The sequence below is a fragment of the Vulpes vulpes genome, chromosome 9 (assembly GCF_048418805.1).
Source record: "Vulpes vulpes isolate BD-2025 chromosome 9, VulVul3, whole genome shotgun sequence".
Taxonomy (NCBI): Eukaryota; Metazoa; Chordata; class Mammalia; order Carnivora; family Canidae; genus Vulpes; species Vulpes vulpes.
In genome coordinates, this window is record NC_132788.1 from 105524909 (window position 1) to 105539117 (window position 14209).

The 14209-nt window shown below is 48.8% G+C and overlaps 1 protein-coding gene across 41 annotated transcripts in view; it reads left to right on the forward strand.

The window, feature by feature from the left end:
* The first annotated feature begins 283 nt into the window (after positions 1-283).
* The window catches only part of RANBP3 (RAN binding protein 3), a 53486-nt gene continuing 39560 nt past the window's right edge, over positions 284-14209 (forward strand). For 13 of the 41 annotated variants that reach the window (XM_025988509.2, XM_025988510.2, XM_072721660.1 and 10 more), the window contains exon 1: positions 372-516. In XM_025988509.2, the coding sequence (XP_025844294.1) occupies positions 495-516 (22 nt within the window). In that variant the 5' untranslated portion in view covers positions 372-494. Of the gene's footprint in view, positions 517-14209 lie in introns of all 41 variants that reach the window. The other 28 variants (XM_025988512.2, XM_072721679.1, XM_072721682.1 and 25 more) reach the window with 15 other exon arrangements.

The following is a 14209-nucleotide window of genomic DNA, read 5'->3' on the forward strand; positions in this document are numbered from 1 at the left end:
GGCCTCCCGTCAGGCCTGAGCACGTGTCAGCACCTCCTCCCGCCCCCCACAGATCCAGAGGTTCACCTCGGGGAAGGCCTCGGTCGCGGCTCCCTGGGCGGCTCACGCTCCCACCGCAGGGAACTCCGGGAAAACGAGCAGAAAGCCGAGGCGTCGAAACTCAGCCCTCTCCGCGCCGCCTCACCGAACGTTCGTTCCCGCGTCGCCGGCGACGCGCGCGAGGCTCACTACGCATGCGCCCTGCCCTGCCCACGCCCCCTTGGTCGGCGGGAAAAGGAGGCGGGGGGCAGTTAGTGCGCAGGCGCGTGCTCGGAGCGCGGCCGGGCCGGGACCGCCTGCCGGAGCGCGACTCCGCGCGGGTCTCAGCGCGCAGGCGCGAGCTGCCGGCCTCGCTCGGAGTCAGCTTGCGAAGTGCGCACGCGCGGGAGTTTCTGGCAGAAAGCAGGCGAGCCCGGGCCGGCGCGGGGCCTTGTGGGAGGGCTTAAGGAAGTAAAATGGCGGACCTGGCGAACGAAGGTAGGGGAGGCGCCGTCGGGGGCCAGCTGGCGGCCAGGGGACGGGCGGTGGGAGGCCCGGGGGCCACAAGCCCGAGGGGTGAGCACCGCGGAGTGGCGGGGACCGTGTGCTCCCAGATAGCGGCCCAGCGGGCCCCGCGGCCGCCCCCCATTGCGTCCCCTCAGGCCGGGCTCCCCGGCCCGGCCCACCTCTCCCGGCCGCCTCGGCCCTGCCACCGTCCGGCCAGGGGGCCTGGGAGGCCGCTCCTGCTCCCCAGGCCGGGTCCGAGCCTGAAGGGGGCGGGAGGCGCGGCCTCGGCGCCTTGGCCTCGGATGTAAATAGACCTCCGGGCCTGGTCGTCGCCCACCGCGCCACGCTCCCTCCCTCGCCGCCTCGTTCCCGGGGGCCCGGCTCGCCCCCTTCTCCGGCCTGGCGCCGAGCAAGCCCACCCCCGAACCCTGTGGGGTTCTCATCCTACGCGGGCATGCTCCACGTCGAGGGTGGAGGACACCTGGTCTGTTCCCCACCCTCCCCGAACTCGGCCCCCCAGCTCCCGCCAGTTCCCCCCGGATCCTCAGTGGCGACCTGAGAGTCGCGCCTTTTCCTTGTCCCCCCGCATTTCGGCCCGGCCGCGGGGTGTGGACCGCTGAAAGCCCCGGCTGCTTTTTTTGGCCCTTTATCGCTGCACTTCCAGAGGAGGAGAAAGACAGAGACTGTGTGTGAATTCCCTCCTGACGTCCCACCCGAGCGTTTTCGACAAGGTTACAGTTCCACATCCTCTTGAGAAAGCACTCCCCAAGCTGCTGTCTGCTTACATCGATGGTGGTGTTGATATCGCGGTAGCCTCAGGACTTCCGAGGCCTATTTTTAGCTCCCTCCGTTTCTAGGTGCACCTCTGTAGTTCTAGCAAGCTGTCCACCTGCCTGGCCCTCTTCCCCCATCCCACGCGCCCTGCTGCCGGGAGGGTGTCCTAAGGTTTGCATACTGAGCTGTAAGAATGCATGAATGAAATAGTAACTGCCCACCTGGCCGAGCGTTGCGGGGCGCGGGGGGTGGGGGGAGGGGTAGTACCATGTACCATTCAAAGCCTTGAATTCTGTGGTCTTGTAATACTCCTCACAAAAGATCCATGAAGTAGGTACTCTTAGGGTGTTCTCTCGGTGAGGGAACCGAGTTAGAGCAGTTGAGTTACTTGTCCGAGGCAGGTGAGTGACGCAGCTGGTAAGCAGCAGAGATGTGAAGCAGGTGGTCTGGCTTCCGAGCCCAGCCCCCCCATACACACGCCTCCTCCCATACACACGCCCCCCACCCCCCCCACCCCCTGCCATTTCGTCCTGTATCTCTTTTACAAGACGGAGGAGCCAGCCCTCCTCCAGCTGAGGGTTGAGGCATTCCAGTTTGTAAGAACCAGTTAAAAGGCAGGAGAGGGAGTGGGTAAATGGGAATCAGTAGGACATACTTTATGTCTTTACCCATTTGGCGCGTTCGGTTTCTTGAGCTTGTTAATCTTTAAAATAATAACGGTCAGATGGGCTTATTCAGGAGTAACAATCACAATTTCAGACAAGCAGGTACCGCAAAAACCGTAGGCAAGTCTCACGGCAGAGGAGAGGAACATTATCACAGGGAGATGGGGGAAATTGTGAGAACTCGTTTTGAATTGGCAGTCTGTTGGAGAAAAGCAACATTTCAGGGTGATGACAGTTTCTCATTGGCTAATGCAGAGGTAGTCGATTTCTTACAGAAGATTCTTACAGAATATACCTCTTTTGTCAGGGCCGGTAATTGATATTTTTGTACTGTTGATATTTCTTCTGTGGGGGCTGTAGCTGACAGTTCTCCCCTGAATTTCTATTCCATAGTAAGGCAGCGCCTTCTGACCTCCATTTCTAGCCCCCCGAGCCTGCTTTAGTGAGGTTTTTCCCATTATTAATTTTCACAGACTGAAGACTCAACATATCCAACATCATGGTCATCTACATTTAAATGTCTCATGGGCACATCAAACAAAATCCCTGTCTTTGTCCCCAACACCTGTCCACTCCACAATCCTCCTCCCATTTGTAGTAGTGGCAAGTCCATTCTTTGAATTGCCCAGGCCAAAAACCTTGAAGTCCTGCTTGACTCACTCTTTCTTTCTCTTTCTCTCATGCCCCAGCAAATCCTGTCAGTTTTATCGTAAAATATTTCCAGAAAGTGACCACTTCTCACTACCAGTGTCGGTTTCCCCCTCTTGGGCCTCCCTTCCATTTGTACCCATCTAACAACTCAGCCCAGAAGCTAGAGTTGGCCCCCTTATACCTCCCTTTTCTCCCATTCCACCACTCTCTCCCTCACTTGCTCTGCTTGGGTCACTCTGGTTTCCTCAGTGTCCCTTGAATGGACTATATACTCCCTCTTTTATGCCTTTGGACCTGCAGGTTCCCCTGCTCCTGAAACAGTCTTCCTCCCAGATATCCCCATGGTTCACTCCTGTACCTCCTTCAAGTTTTTACTCAAATATTTTACTTTATTATGGAGAACCTCTCTGCCCACCTATTTTATTTTTTTTTTTAACATTTTTTTTTAATCTTTATTTATTTATGATAGTCACAGAGAGAGAGAGAGGCAGAGACATAGGCAGAGGGAGAAGCAGGCTCCATGCACCGGGAGCCCGATGTGGGATTCGATCCCGGGTCTCCAGATCGCGCCCTGGGCCAAAGGCAGGCGCCAAACCGCTGCGCCACCCAGGGATCCCTGCCCACCTATTTTAAATTGGATCCACATTCCCTAATCCCCTGTCCCCTTTATCCCACTTTATTTTACTAAGCACATATCATCATCTGACACGTGAAGTTTATTTGACTACCTCTTTAGAATATAAGCTCCACGAGGGCAAGGATTTCTTTCTGTCATGATCACTGGTGAATTCCCTACATCTAGAACAGTGCCTGGCACAGTAGGTATCCAAGAAATGTCTGTTGAATGAATGACTGAATTCATCAGTGAGGACCCTGATTGTGAGGCATACTTTTGAACACAACGGGAAAATTATGGATTCCTGTTTTCCAGGGATAACATTTCTAGCAAATGGACTACACATGAGCTATAGATTGCATAATTGAATGGTTAGTATAAAATAGAAGAATGGAATGCTTTGTACTTAAAGTTTTTTCCTAGTAAATGCCACACTCAATACTTTGCCTCTGACACTAGTTCTGGCTCAGTTGTCCTCAGGACATAACTCTTAATGGCTTTTGGCTTGTACAGCCTGCTGGGATGTTTAATTTATTATTCACTATGTAAACTAGGGCTTTCTTGCTTATGCATTTTGAAACTTTAGGGACTGCCCCATATGTGTGCTTTTCCTCTTGCTGTTTAAGCTCCAGTCAAATGCCCTCTTAGCTTCTGTTTTTCCACAGTGGTATTCCAAGCTGGTCCATCTTCATACTCAACCCTTCTGTCTCTCTTCTCTGGACCATTGCCACCTCTCTCTGTGTCTGAGGCAATGACTATACACCTGAGCTGAGCATCAGAATCACTGGGACAGCTTTCTTAAAACCACAAAGACTCAATCCCCATCTTCCAATTCTGTAAGATGTCAGGTGGGCCCTGGGCATTTGTATGGTAAGAAAGCAGCATGGGTGATTCAGATGTGCAGCCAGGGTTGAGAACCATTGGCTTGAGTAGTGCAGGTTAGGTGTGCTGTGCTTGTACACAAATAAACGTTTCCAATTGTGTATCTAATACAGCATCTTGTTGGCCTTCGTTGCCATGGTGATCTCTTCAGGGATGGTGACAGCAACTCCCACAGCCCTTTCTTGGTACTTCTATAGTCTGTGACTTTCAAAGTCCAGTTGGAATGCTTCTCTCCTAGGAAAGAGACTGTGTGTGTGTGTGTGTGTGTGTGTGTGTGTGTTTCACACTTGTGTCCAGGGATATTCTCTTCTTCTCCTTGGCATTTTGCTATTCATATATCTCAAACTCATTAATCATCCTATCCCTGAAGTTACTCTGCATTGTAGATGGATGTCAGGATTTGAATGCAGAGTTTTGTAGTTTTGTGTCCGGTAAAAATAAAGAATGGGTAGGGGGTGAGTAAAGTCTGTTTGAGCTGTAAGATATCTTGGATTCCAGATCCCAGTGTTTAAAGATGCCATATGCATATGAATCCTTTCTGGCCTGTGGACATGGTATAAATCAGCATTCTCGACTTTGGCCCTACCTACATTTTTGAGCCAGATGATTCTGTATGAGTGAGGGCTGTCCTATACATTGTAGGATGTTTAGTGGCGTAGCGCTGTCCCTAACTCTACCACTGTATGCTAATAGCACACACTCTCCCCTGCACCCCTACCCCAGGGGTCATGACAACCAAAAATGTCCTCAGACATTGCAGTATGTCCCAGGGCAGGGAGTGGAGAACCACGCCCCAGGGTAAGACCGACTGGTGTAAAGTAATGGCAGGGCACAGGCTTTGCCTTACAGAGAACTGGGTTTGTGTTTTGACTCTTCCACATACTCTGAGTGACTTAACTCCTTTGAGCCTCAGTTTCCTCACCAGTAAAATGAAAATCATGTGTATTTCATGGCTGCTGTGAGCATTGGATGAATTAATGCATCTGGATTATTTAATACTCATCTGCACACATAGTAATAAACAGCCAGTATAGAGTAGCTGTTTTTTACTATAGTGGACTCATAAGGTGGACTGGTTTTGCATAAGTGCTCAGCAGAGAGAGAGCAAGAAATGAGTGTGAATAGTATGGGTGAAGCCGGCCCACTGTTGAGATGGCCCTGGGATGAGCCATGGTGGGAGGCCAGCCAGAGCTGGGCTGTCAGCCCTCCTGGGTTCTCTCTTGCCTTCCACATGATCACCTAGCCCAGGCTTCTCAGCCTTGACACTATAGACATTTGTGGCCAGGTAATTCTTTGGCATGTGTGCCGCCCCAGGCCTTGTAGGATGTTGGTCAGTTTCTCTGATCTCTTCCCACTAGATGCCAATAGCACCCTCCTCCCTCCCACAGATGTGACGACCAAGAACGTCTGCAGACATTGCCCAGTGTCCTGGGGTAGAGGGGTACAAAGTTGCCCACATTTGAAAGCCTCTGGTTTAGCCTAACCAAATGCTACTCTAGACATTTTGAAGGATGGTTTGGCTTTTCACCTCACTTTTCTCCTTACTTAACACCTGAGAGAATGAGATACAAGTGAATTTTTATTTTGATCTAGAAACTAAAACAGTTGAAATCTTCAATTCACTAAATTCTCACCATCCCTTCCCCTACCCTAAACTTATTTTTAGGATAAGTGAGAGACAACTGTTTTAAAATTTTTCATGAAGTTATGATAAACATTAACTCTGGAATTTGTTCTGAGATCAGAATGTGTATGTGTGACTCTAGTGCCTCTTATATTTGTAGCAGATGGGCCTGGTGGTAGCTGAGTGGTGTCATGCTACCTCCAAGGCTACATTTTTATACGTTTTGAAGAAAATAAGTTTTGGTTCCACTGCATAGATCGAAAAGGTTGTAGTTCTGCAAAACTTTTGAACCAAGTCTTCAGCCTGCCTCTCAGTTAACTGGAAAACGGGATTACCCCAGCAGTCCTGTAAGCGTCGCACATTCATTGGGTGTCAGGGCTAGTGAGGATCTGGTGTGTTTATACTGTGGGGGAGTTAGAGTTAAGTGGAGGCAGCAGCAACTAGGTGAGGTTAGAGCAGACAAGCTCACATGGCATTTGGAAGAGTGACAGTGTGTGAGAGTGGCAAAGGGGGCGTTTTAGGTACCAGTTCAATTCTGACCTAGTTAGTGAATTTGAGCCAGAGAGTAGGTCAAGGCAGAGTGGGAGATGAGGACCATTTGGGGAATCTGAGAAGGGCCTTTCTCCTGTTATGAAAACCTGGAGAAAGTCAGGCCACAGAGATGGCTGGTGTTAACTTGGCCCAGCCTTGGTAGCTCTCCATGGTACTGTGAAGCAATCCTGAGGCAGGTGGGTTTGCAGCATTATCTATTCAGGATCTAGTGGTGCTGATAAAGGTGGCAGCAAGCAGCAGGAGTTCTTTGTTTTGTTTAAAAGGGATTTGTTTTTGCCACCTACCCACACTACCCTTCCTGGGTCCTATGGAGTCTTGTTTGTAGTCGGTGTGACTTTGCTCTACTTGGTAGAAAACCGTATAGCATAGGGCTCCGAGAAAAAACCCCTGCCTGTCCACAGTTTGCTTCTTCCTTGGCAAGCTGGGCACTCGGTGCTGTTGCCTACCTAGTACTTACCGTGAGTCTTAGCCCTCACTTGTTTAAGGAGCCGGTTGAGGAAAATAAAAACTGATGTCTAGGCCAAAGCTCTACAGATGTTTTAAACATGAAGCCAGAGTCAAAAGCCACAGGTAGAAGTGGTAAACTTTCTTCAGGGGCAAGCGGACGTGTTTAATTTGGCCCGTTTAGGGATTTCTGTTTGTTTGCTTAAGATTTTATTTATTCATGAGAGACACAGGCAGAGGGAGAAGCAGGCTCTGCACAGAAAGCCCAATGTGGAACTCGATCCCAGGACCCCGGGATCATGACCTGATCGCAGGCAGATGCTCAGCCACTAAGTCACCCAAGCATCCCTTTTGTCTGTTTTTAATTAGGAACCAACACTTAAGAATTCTGAGATTTCAGGGAAAAAGTAATCCCGGTCTCTGATTTTTCTTGAAAATCAGGACCAGCCTTCCCAGTGATCTTGTGCAGGAATGAGTTGCCAGGACTGAGGAGCAGCTGCCACTCTTAAGATAGACTGTGTGGGGCAGCCCCGGTGGCGTAGCGGTTTAGTGCTGCCTGCAGCCCAGGGCATGATCCTGGAGACCCGGGATTGAGTCCCGAGTCGGGCTCCCTGCACGGAGCCTGCTCTTCCCTCTGCCTGTGTCTCTGCCTGTCTCTCTGTCTCTCTCTCTCTCTCTGAATGAATAAACAAATCTTAAAAAAGAAAAAAAAAAAAAAAGATAGACTGTGGCCACAGTTAAAATGTTGAAGGCATAGCAAACATATGAAACTCACAGGAGAGAACATCAAATGAAAATTGTAGATACAGTGATCACAAATATGTAAGATGTGTCTGCAAATAAAAAAACTTGGGGTGCTCAAAATAAAATAAAAAGATAGACTGTGCGCCCTCTGGGACACCACAGTCTGTACCAAGTAGTTTGGGACCTGGCCTGCTTCCTTCTTTTCCAGTGCCTGCCTGACCTTGGTTGGCATTTGGGTTTCAGCCCTGTGGTACCACTTCTTATATGCAGCTGTCTCTGCTTGTTAGCATAGAAACTCAGCATAAAGCTTTTGACGGTCTGTAATGAATTCAGGATTCACTATCCTCAGAATGCTAGTACTCAGAGAGGAGCATATGGTAGCAATTCTCCAAGATGGTCCAGGGCCCCGGGGAGTCCCTAAGACCTTTTCAAGGGGACTGCAAATTCCAAACTATTTTCATAATAATACAAAGACATTGTTTGCCCTTTTCACTCTCATTCTCTTGTGAATGGACAGTGGAGTTTTATCCAAAGGTTATAATAGTGTGATACAGCAACAGATGGACTGCAGAAGCAGATAAGTGACTTTAGCTGTCTTTTCTTAAGCCAGATATTAAACAGATTTGTCAAAATATGAAATAATGCCATTTTTCTCACTGATTTTTTTTTTGGTTTTAAAAAGTTACTTTTCATAAAAGTATATTGTTTAATTAAGCCTTTACTCTTTTTATCCTAAATAAGGTAACGTTTTGGTTATTTTCTTGGTTTTAATTTCTCACATGTTAAGACATGGCTTCTACCCACATGATGCCAGTGGAACCCTCTACCCCTAGTCATGACAAGGAAAAATGTCTACAGACATTGTCAGATGTCCCCTCAGGCAGAATTGCCTGAATTTAAGAACCCCTGGGTTAGGGGAGTCCATTGACCCCCAAGAGACTACATTCCCTAGTCGTCTGACCACTGTGAACCTAGGATGCTGCACACATTTAAATATACAAAGTGTGGGGAGGGAGAGAAGTGACTCACAGAAGGTAGGGGATCACCCCAGTTTGTACTGTCTGACCCACTGGGAACTTATTTTGATGTATAATGGGAGTTAGGGATCTAACTCAGTCTTTTTCCAAATAAAGCACAATTTCTCAATTGCAGCATAGTTAACTTTGAGATTGGTTTGGGGACCCTCCTGTGCACTCTAGGATGTTGATCAGCATCCCTGGTCTCCATCCATGAGGTGCCATTAGCAGTTCGCCACATTGTGATAACCAAAACTATCTCCAGACTTTGCCTAATGTCCCCAAGGGCCAAAATCACCCCTGGGTGAGAAGCACTGGGTTATGAGATTAAGTAAAACTATCCAGGAATAGATTATTTGCCAAATGGAATTTAGGGCCTACCCTCCCAGCCTCCTATGTCCATTGTGACCTTTTGGCAGATGAGGCATTGTGGACTTCATATCCCTGTGAAGATGGAACGGTGTTTTCCATGACCTTCAACACTATCTCGGGTTCAATGTAAGGACCTTCAGAGAAGCTCTGGGTCCAGGCCATTCCGTGTCGCAGGGCTGAAGCCAAAGGCCACATAAGCAGGGAGGGTCAACTGGTACAGTGTGCCTGCTTCCAGCCATAGAGTCTGGGAGCCAATGCTCATCCTTTGTGGTGGATCAATTTCATTGACTTCACAGGCACCTGTTCTCCTCTGCAAAACCATAGGGTACTATGCTTGGCTTTCACTCTCCTACTAAAGAAATAGGTGTTTGCAGAGATGATAGTAGTTGCCCGAGCACATGTTTAGAAGGCAGGCCTTGCTTTATGCAATAAGTTTAAAATGCTTTTGCTTGAGTTAAACTCCTCCAGGTTTGCCACATGGAATCTTGGGGATTTCTTGACCCAGAATGAATGCCTGTGTCACATTTGTAATAGCAGTGGGAGTGGGGCACCTGGTTCTTGAGAGTTTGCCTTTCTCAGGTCATGGGAGTGAGGAAACCAGCTACCCTGCACTCCGAAGGGAAAGGATGTCTTGTCATACTGATGGGCCTCTGGGGTCCTGAGAGCCCAGGGCCTGGATCCGTCATTATCAGCACCAATGGAGGACCCCTTGTCGGGAGCTTTTATTGCCAGAGGAGCAGGACTTGTAGCTGACCACACCTGCCTCTGAGAGAGCACGACCGTCTTTCACAGTCCATTAAGATCCTCTCAGTCTGTGCGCAGCTGAGCTCCAGCAGCTCAGTCCCCAGAATCTTCCAGAATACCCACTTTGCCCTGGCTCCAAGGCAATGGGACCGGCCCAGGTTACCGTCATCACTGCCACTTGTCACCTGGATGGCTCCTAAAGGCTCTTACTGGTTCCCCCCCCCCCCCCCCCCCGTGTGTGCTGCCTCCATGAGACCAGACCTCCCCAGCCCCCACCCCCAGGAAGGCTTCCCTAGCATTCTATTACAAACTTGCCTCACACACAAAAACGGGAAGAATTGCATAAGGACCACTGCCAGCGCGACCCTTTAAAAATATAAACCAGGTCATATCACTCCTCTGCTTGGACTCCTCCTCTGACCTCCCTTTAAACAGGATAAATCCAGACTCCTCACCACGGCCCTTTCCCCCATGTTAGCCTCTAGGTTTCTTTCATACCCTGCACAGTATACTCTGCCTTCACCTGCCTCACTCCTTTATGTTTGAGGTTCAAATGACTCCTTAGGGTGGCCATACCCAACCACTCACCCTACAGCTCCCTCCTTGTACTCTTTCCCACCACCCTGCTTGTGCCTAGCACATGGTAGGTAGGTGCTTAGTAAATCATAGGAGCAAGGCTTAACTCATTGGCCTTCCATCAGGTCATGACTTGAGGGATTGTGAGCAGCTGAGCATGTAAGTTGTCCCGGCATCTGGGCAGCTTTAGACAAGGCCAGATTTTAAGGCCTTTATCATTATTGGGGACCTAGGGATTGGAGATAGTCCTTGAATCCAAGACTGATGCTTTAAGGTGGCATTGGTGTTCTTTGCAGTCTTCGAGGTATAATTATAATAATGAAAATAATGCCAAGGTGGAATTCCTGTTGTGTGCTAGCCACTTCCCAAACACTTTGCATCATTTCATTAATCCTCCTTGGAACTGCCGGGGTGTATCACCATCCCTGTTGGACTTTGGGGGAATGGGGAAGGTCCACTGAGTTTCCCAGGAGCCCAGCCACAAGTGCTTGAGACCAATTTGAATGCCCACAAAAACCAGAGCCTGCGTTTCATCAGTTTTGGTCTGCTGCCTCAGCGGAAGTTCTGTGGTCCTTGGATTTCCTTCCTGGGGGCGGATTTCCGTTGTCTTTCCTGGAACTTTCCCCCGGTTTTCAGCCCCTTTGAGTTCACCTCGGCTCTGTCGTGTCACATCACCTCGTGGGTGAACAGAAAAGTGCTGCAAAGCTGTCACCCTGAATTTCTTACTTTCTGGTGAAGTTGCTGACTTTTAGGATTTATTTAATAAGTTTGTGGGGTTTCTCTTGGATTCAAGGCACAAAAGCACAGGTTCTGTCACAGCCACTTATGTCGATGAGTGGGGTGGGGGAAGGAATAGGAAGGTTTGACCACAGGGCCAGTTTGTGTAGAAGTGAAGAAGGCAGAATGGGACTTGGCCTTTGGTGGGACCTCAGGGGACCTGAGGCATCCAGCTTGGAAGTCAGACTTAGGGTCCTGGTCCCAGCTCTGCCACTTACTAGCTTTGTGACTTTAAGCAAAGCATTATCTATCTTATTTCATGTGAACATTTCAAGTTCGTAGATCAGAGATGATAAATAATGTGCACATCACAGGGTTGTGAAGACATCAGAGGAGACTGGGTATGTAAAGCACCTACTGCTGGGTCTAGTAAAGACTGTTGCGCAAATATGAGTTGCTTGTTGCTCCTGTTGTTTGAGGTATAGGGACACAGCAGTTAGATTAGAGCATTGAAAAGTGGCTTGGATTTTAGTAGGTGAAGGTAATGACAGGATGAAGAGCATTCCAGAAAGAAGTGCATAAAATAAAAGATACCGTCATCTCCAAAACTGTGCCCCCTATAATCTCCCTGAGGCCAATTGAGAGTTGCCTGGGGAAAAAGGAATTAAGGGGCCCATCACCCTCTACTAGCTGGGCTGGGTGGCCACTGAGTATTCGGGACACTGAGATCAAGAGAGACATCACCTAGCAACAGCATGTTTGAGATCACTTCCATTCTTTACCAGAGAATTAGTTTGAGAATACAGTTGACACGTCAATGACAAATTCACCTTTATGTTGCTGCTCAGAACTGTTTATAATAATTCTTGAGAAAAGAAATGACTTGAAGGGTTGAGATAGTAAGTGTTGTAGGATTAAAGCAGTTGTCACGTCTTAACAGACTGTTATTTTTGTTGCCAAGATCCTTTCCATATTTTTTGCACAGATAAGAAGATTAAGACACATCAGCCCAGGATTAAAGCTCATTTTACACAAGTACCTTGCTGACATTTTGGTCAGGAATTCCAAGTGGCTTTCCACATGGGGGCTGTTTCCTGGCAGGTGTTTGAGTCATCATTTAGGAGGGGAATAAACAGAATGGGTCAAGATATTCCAGATTCACTTCTCTGTGTGTTTTCCTGGGCCTACTTATTCTGTTTAGTTTAATGGACAGTCCTCAGAGACAAAGGTTGGAGGCAGCCCCTGGGGGTGTCAGCTTGTTGCACAGCAGGCCTGCCCATAGTATTTGTGTACTTTACTCCTTCCACAGCATGAAGAGAATGTGTGTGTGTTCAACCTAAATTCTGAATATGTTCTGCAGTGCATTGTGTGGTTAAACCTTTGAAAGATGAAGACAGCACATCTTGTTTCACCATAGAGCATCCACATCTTGGAATGTGTCTTCATTCTGTCCTTGATGATCCTAAGGATCTGCTGTTGGCCTCATTACACCCTTGTCACTTGACTTGAAAGCCTCAGCCTCCTCCCCCACCCCGCACCCCAAACTCATAGGTCACCCTCTAGTTTCCTTTGTGCTTTTTCTGGAATGATGACTGGCGGCTGCTTTCTTCCTGATGCTACTTCTCAGAAGAAAAAAGTGTCTATATCTTAGCTCCAAGGCCCACCCGGGTAGAAAATAGGGGAGGAAGCAAACTGAAGTCATAAGTTCTCCCTCTGGCCTGTATGTGGACGACAGCATAGCTCAGATGCAGTTGGAGACCCAGCTTTACCTTGGACAAGTCACTCACCCTCTGAGTTTCCTGTAAAATAAGGATGTTGCTATGACCTCTCTCCAAAAGTGGTTGCTAAGAGTCAGAGAGATGAGATGTGTAATGCACAGAGTGCCTGCCCAGCCCATTAATATGCACTTGTCGACTGCTAGCTCATGTATGAAACCATCCTGCGGTTTTGGGAAACCCCATTTGGGATTTCTGTCAATCACACAGCACAAGCTAGGAGAGCTCTAAAACCAGGATCCCAAGACCTCTTATCCTGGAGGCTGAGAAGCATTCTCTTCTATCCTGGGGCCACCTCTGGGGTCTAGGCCAGCTGCTGGCTCTCCTTCCCTTGCTTATAGCAAGTAGCAGGGACTTGACCTCTTGTCCTCACATCTGGGCAGCTGCCATCACCCATCCTGCTCCCAAAGGTTCTTCTTTCCTTTGCCGGCTTCCATTTAAAGGATTCTTGTGGTGCTCCTTCCTCCTTTCTCGCTGTCTTGGAGATAGACACATATGTCCTTTTCTCTTTAGGGTTTTGCCAGCAGTCTCTGGGCAGAAAAGACACAAAGTAAAACCGCGAGTCCTGGTTCCTGGCCTACTTACCGGGGTGGTCTGGGAAGCCTAGTGTTTTAATCCTCTCAAGTATGGGACTGTTTAAAAACTCTCCTCCTTTTGAGCCTCTTTACCACTATATGAGAAGGTATTTTATGGGCCCTCTCCCTAACACATATCATACACCAAATTATGGGCGTTACTTTCGGGTGAGGCCTTTTCAGGACTTCCCACAGCTGTACACAAGGCATCAAAGGCCTTTCTCTGTGTCCTGGGGCCCCAGCTCAGTTCTGCTTTAGGAGAAGGGCCCGCCTCTTTGGAGCCCCCAGCTTCTGCCCAGAGACTTCTATTCTCTGTAGGGAGAATGGTCTGTGGTCCCTTGGGTTAGGAAGGAACCTACATATCAGGAACCTCTGCCTTCTTTGGAGCCATCTTTAACTCATTTCCTCAAGAAAGAAACTACCTGAGTGATTGATGCGTACCTTCCAGGAGCTTCTACACTAGACCTTGCAGGTGTAAATGTGCAAACCTCAGATCCAGCAAAGGGAGGGAGTGCACTCTGCTCCTATGGCCCTGGGCTGGGGTAGTCTGTTTTCTGTCAGTCCTGAGGATCTGGAGTCAGCTGGTACGTTCAGACATTAGTGAAGTAGCAAGCACACAGCAGGTACCCTCTTGACCTTTAGTTCTTCCAGTGCATCCCATTTCTGCTGCCTTATTCTTCCTCATTCCTGGTCACCTAGCTAAGTGCTGCTGTCCTCCTGCTTAGATGGTACTTCCTTCAAGAAGCCTTCCTGGATCTACTCCTTTTCCACAGCCTCACCAAGTTGGATGCCCCTATTCTGCACTCTGAGTCCCTTTTGTGCCTCTCCCGTGTTGCAGCATTCAATTAAAGTCTAATGTCTGCTCTTGGCAAGCAGGGAACATGTCTCTCCATATCACCACCACACCCGAGAGGCCCATATGAGGCCTGGCATGCAGTGGGCCCTGGGGAGTGTGGA